This window comes from Cariama cristata, unplaced genomic scaffold (genome assembly GCF_000690535.1).
Source record: "Cariama cristata isolate BGI_N322 unplaced genomic scaffold, ASM69053v1 scaffold8943, whole genome shotgun sequence".
Classification (NCBI taxonomy): Eukaryota; Metazoa; Chordata; class Aves; order Cariamiformes; family Cariamidae; genus Cariama; species Cariama cristata.
In genome coordinates this window covers 15,438-21,057 of record NW_009606605.1, presented here as the reverse complement: position 1 = coordinate 21,057, position 5,620 = coordinate 15,438, and the positions used below count along the sequence as shown (strand labels likewise).

Sequence of the window (5,620 nt, the reverse complement as noted above, 5' to 3'; positions counted from 1 at the left end):
GGTGTGACTGTAGTAGCTCTTGTGGGGAAGGTGGCAAAACTACATCAGATGGGAAGGTGCAGGAAATGGAAGGAAGATGGCGAGTCTGATGAAGAATGTCTAGTCTGTCCCTGTTGTGCAAACCTTCCCTACAAACCAGATGTCTGTGTGCTCTGGGGCTTTCTTGGCTTAATCCAGAGGAACTGGGGAGAGAGATCCCAAGTGCTGACCTTGCCCTCGGGCAAACGGTGAAGTTGCTCTGTAAAGCGAAGTCCGTAACAGTGCAGTTGCACAAAACACCGCTGGCAGACCTGGGGGTTTGCTGCTGCTGGTCCCTCTTCCTCCCTTCTTTGGCCCCGTCCTTTCCCATGGCGTGCTTCTGCCCGCTCGTCCCTGCCTGGCTCAAGCACTGCCGCTCCTGCGTGCCGGGGCCTCTCTCATCCTGCGAGGCTCCCTGCTTGGTGCTTTCCTCCTCTTTGTGGACCCCCAGTCTTCCCCCCCAAAAAAGAGGTGGCTCAGTCTCGGCTGCGTTACTGGTGTGGGTTGGCAGGCTGGAGGTTGCGATGGTGTGAGCGGGACCGGTGAGGGGACCGGTGCCTTCCCGGGTCTGTTGGCAGATCTGGTGTGCCTGCTGTGTCCTTCATCCCAGTGGGAGTTGCTTTTGTTATTGCACAACCACGACTGTAGTTGAAATGTTTCCCTGAGCAAAGGTTCGTCCTGAAAACCCAAGATAGTTCAGGTTCAGATTTTTACCCCCTACACCCTTACGTAGTTTGTAATTTTTAAGGAGTTCCCTTTGCCCTGGTGCTGACGTCGGTACTGGCTGTGGTGCCGCTGCCTTTTGGCTCCGAGTTGCAGCCCTGCGGGGTGAGGCTGGGTGTGCAGGGCCACGTGCGAGGTGGGCACCAGGCGTGCGTGCCTCTTCTTGGGGCTGGTGATGCTCTGGCGGGACGGCTACAGGTCTCGGTGTGTCTGTCTCTAAAGCTGTCTCTTGTCACCCTTGAAGAAGTCCGTCCTTCGCCCTCCACCCTTTCCCGGCAGGTACGGCATCGTGGTGTTGTCCTTACTGTCCTGTAGGAACGTGTAGGGCAAGCTTGGCCGGTCCCGTTGTCTTCAGAGGAGCTTGTGGGTTGTCTTCAGATGCAACTTTATGCGTAACATAAATTATCAAATGGAACATTGGTTAATTTATAGGTGGAAAACTACAGAAAGAAGTATTTGGTGTGCATAGATGTGGGAGTGCGAACATTGCGTATCTGACCTTTGAAAATGTGTCGTCCAACTAAAACCATGTTTCTTTGAAGCACTAATAGTGAAGTTAATCAGACTTTTATGATGTCTATGAAACATAAGCAAATACTTCAGATTTAAAGTATCCTTATGTGATAAAAATCTGGGTATGTATTTTGGGGTTTGTATTTAAAAAGTCATTGTTATAACAAGTGAATTTGCAGATAATGCCACATTGTTTCTTGCTGTACCCTCCAGTTAAATTTTTCTTGGCAACTGACTGATTTGAGTCTTAACATGTACAGCTACTTCTTTTAATAAAATAAAAACCCCCCCAAGGCTGTTAGCAGGGTCCTTCTGCTGTTCTGACAGAATATAAATAACCGGCCTGTTTGTGCTCCTCTGAAAGTCAGTGCAAGCTGGATTATTTCAATTCTGAATTGCTGTTTGCTCGCTCGCTCGAGACCTCTCCTTTTAAGACCACAACTCATGTGCATTGAGTATTTGGTTGTACCTTTTTTTTTTTCTTGCCTCATGCTGTTATCGGTCTGCAGTGCTTAGCTTTTCTCCTTAGAAAATAACGTGTGTATAGTAAATTACTTATTTCTTGTGTGCCTCAGTTCTGGTGCTACTACCTTAAATTTCCCACCAGAAAATGCACTTAATTTTTTTTCCTCAACTCCAGATTTTTGCAGATTTGAGATGTTTGTTTTAACAGGTGAGCCTTGTCTGTTTGTGTGTTTCACTTGTTTGCCTTTTTTAAGTCTGAAAGGATGTAGAGGTAATGTGGAGGCCCAAGTGGGAACGTGAGGTGGTGAGAACATGACAATATTTGAGGATTAATACACTGACCTGAGCTTGTTGTCCACAGCAGCACAACCACCCACCAATCTGAGTGCCCCCACCAGAGATCCTCGGGTCGGTCATGGTCTCTGAAGTCATGTGTGAATGATGCTTCTCCAACAGCTGAACTCTTGGTCGTGCTGTTAGTCGTAAGCAAAACTGAAAACGCCGACAAATAGCAGCCATTTGGCGAAGGAGTGGCCCAGGAGAAAAGAAACTTGATGTGGTGGGCCAGCTCCTAAGCCTGGCGCCTTGGGTGGCTGGTGAGCCTTTTGTACCTGAGGTTGTCATCTGATGAGCTGCGGCTGCTCGTCAGCCAAAAAGTCGTTAAAAGGGAGCAGCCTGGAAAGGATTATTTTTTGGCATTGGCTCAAGGCACGGGCTCAAAGGACTGGCCAGGGGAGAAACGGGGTGGAAGAGTTGGAGGCTGCTGAAGCTCATGTCCCCAGAGTAGCGCTGTGGACCTCTGCATGGAGGAAATTAGCTAAAAGACTGCCCTCTTCTCATTTTTTCTTCTGACTTGTGTGCATTGTCTTGCTACACCATAACAGGAGTTTCTATGCAGAAATCAGGGCTCGCTTTATGAAAAATAGGGAAGAACCTTTCCACTATGTGATATCATGTATCCTTTGGGTCAGTTGTGTTCAGGCTTGTTAGTTACTTTAATTAGTTAATCTTATCCATAAATAATACTGGAATAGAAAAGAAAGTAGGAGGAAAGCTACTGAAAAAATGAAGTTTTGACTTCTTGAAATACGTAGTAGCAGTATTTTCACAAATAAATATTGCTGGGGCTCAGTTTATTGGTATAGCCCTTATCACTCAGCTTAACTGATATTTATGCATGTATATATGTTAAATAAAGCGCTTTGGAATCCACATCTGCCAAAACCTCGGTCTTAGGTAGGAGCTGAATAACTTTGCACTTAGTTCCTTCCAGAAATATTTCATATTAGAAACAGTGTGAGGAGCCATCCTTTGCTGAGAACAAAGTCAAGATGCTTTTGGCTTGACCTGTGTCAACTGCTACAGCTATGGATGACAGGGATATGGTGTGTTTGCAAATTAGGGTAGTTAATAGGTGAGTAACTTTTCCTTCTTCATCAGTCTCTTTGTATTGATTGGAGTTTCATTTGCTTTTTGTAGCTGGTGATGGCAAAATATGACCTTCTTCAGGTCCTGGGCGGTGACAGACGAACCCAACCCAAGAGCAGTGAATGCGTGTGGAGTCGTACCCCTGTAGAGCACCCGGTGACTTTTGATGGTCTCTTAGTAGGATTCAGCCGACAGAGCCTGGTCACCATCCCTCAACTTGAAAATGTCTCTAATCTGACAGGTGTGACCGCACAGATTCCTCTTGCTCAACATCTGCTTGTGCCACCGGGCCATGAAGGAAAGGGTCTGGGTTATGCTGTGCTCAGTTGTTGACTGCTGGCTCTTAAATCCGAGGAAAATCCTGTATTTCTGTATTAGCTGGTGACAGAGGCGAGGGTTCTCTGCCTGTAGCTGAACCTGCCCAGCATAGATAGCATTGATGGGACCTCCTGGAAGACCTTCAGGAAGAGCCAGCTGAGGAATCATGCCATAATGCCTAGTGGATGTGCATTTCGCATATGTTAGTAAGGTCTAGCCTGGTTCTGAGTGCCCAGGCTGTCAGTACTGTGGGAAAATAGATTTATATTTTTTTTTTTTGGTCTTTCTCCTATAATGGGGGAAAAGTCTCACCTTTGCCTGTTCCATTGGATGCCTTTTAACAACTCTCCTCAAGTGCCTTGGGATAGCCTGCTTCGAGCTGTGCCTTTTGATTCCTTGGGGAACGAAGCGAGTGTGATTATTCACTGTCAGAGCAAACTCTTATTTTGAGAGGTACGATCACGCTGGCGTTTTGGAGTCGGCCCTGGGTTTTCTGGGTCCGTGGGCAGAGCTGAGACGTTAGGGTGTGGAGACAGCAAACTGCGAGGGGTGAAAAGGGATGATCTGAAGTGAGACAAAGAGCTGTCGGCGGGATGTTTGGCATGGGAGGGACCCCTGATTGTGAAATGTGCTTTTCCACCTTTGTTAACCAGAGCCAAGACCGAAGAGCTGCTCAGACATGCTCCGAGGTGCTGTCCTCTCACTGGCTTACATCAAGGTAGGGATAAACTGTGCAAGCAAATGCCTCTGATCAAGGGAGGCTCCTGCAGCGACTTGTGTTGTGTCTTAGGGTTCCTCATGCCAGGGTGACATTTTCTTGTCAAGCTGTGCAGACCCACGTATCGTACATTTTGTATGTGAGTTGGCAGCCAGCTTGCAGACGACATTCACTGAGCTCTTTGTCTCGCTTCTACCGAAGCAACAAAACTTCATATCTGTAAAATAATAAAGACAAGGCAGCTCAGAGTCAACATTCTCCTTTCTGTAATTATAGCTAAGCTTGCCAAATCCCAACATGTCTTTTTTTTCCCACTTCTGGTGAAAAAAGGTTCTTTTAAAAATGCCTTTTACACAAGTTATATGAATGTCTTAATTATCTTCTGAAAAGGTTCTAGAGAAAGGGCAGAAGTACTGGAATTTATAATTACTTTTTATTTTTAAGTTATTTTAAATCTGAAGGTACTTTGTTCCTGTTAGGCATTACAAGTCAATTAATTAACAACTTTTGAGTGAGCAACCATGTTGGCCTGGGGTACTGACAGACCTTCTCTAGTGCATTGTGCTGGGGTGGCTTGTAACATCACTACTCCAGTGTCCATCCTTCCTCTCTGATGAGGAGGAGAACGGGATGTGTGGCATCTCGCCTGCTTCGCATCCCCATCCTAGCTATCAGTTAAAACCATCAGTGAAGATTAGGAGGCTGTACGGTGGTGGTTGAGGAATGGATATTCTCCCCCAGATGCCCCCTCCAGAGCTGTGGGTGGTTACCCTGGCAGAATAGTCATTGGCAGCATCTATCTGGAGGTGCTTACAAGCTTTGCAGATTTTTAAGCTTTAATTTTCTGAGTGATTCCCTGAAAGCAATCCTTTCACAAAATATGGACCTCGTATCCCAAGCAAGTGTGATATTGGAAGACAGGTCCAAACATAAGGAGATCATTGAGCAATGTAGAGAGTAGTTAGTTTACATTTTAAATGTAAACAGAAAACCTGTTTGCTTTATAAAGTCCAACAGGATTTCAGCAGCTTGCAGCAAGCAGGGTTGGCCGTAATTTGTGATTGTGCTTGTGATATCTGTTTGCTGCTCTCAGCACTCTTCAGTAGGTGAGAAGAGTATAAACGGTGTAGGGGTCCCTGGCTAACTTTGCTAAGGCTTGAAGAATGTGAAGGCGATCACCTGCAGGGCCCATCCAGGTAGAATTGGAGGAGTGGGTGATGCTTGGGCAATCGGGTGCTGTAGTTAAACTGGAGAGTTGGACTCAAATTGACAAAGAAAGATTCAATAGAACAAGGGGCAATGGCTTTAAGCTGGAAGAGGGAAGATTGATAAGATATAAGGAAGAAATTCTTCCCGGTGAGGGTGCTGAGGCACTGGCCAGAGAAGTTGCCCAGAGAAGCTGTGGCTGCCCCGGCCCCAGAAGGGTTCAAGGCCAGG

At 46.4% G+C, this 5,620-nt stretch overlaps 1 protein-coding gene across 1 annotated transcript in view; it reads left to right on the top strand.

Moving 5' to 3' along the window:
* Positions 1–766: 766 nt before the first annotated feature.
* The window catches only part of CDCP1 (CUB domain containing protein 1), a gene marked incomplete at both ends in the record, with an annotated part of 20,053 nt that continues 15,199 nt past the window's right edge, over positions 767–5,620 (top strand). The window contains 2 exons of the mRNA XM_009696422.1: positions 767–1,020; positions 3,199–3,388. Of these exons, the coding sequence (XP_009694724.1) occupies positions 767–1,020; positions 3,199–3,388 (444 nt within the window). The remainder of the gene's footprint in view (positions 1,021–3,198; positions 3,389–5,620) is intronic.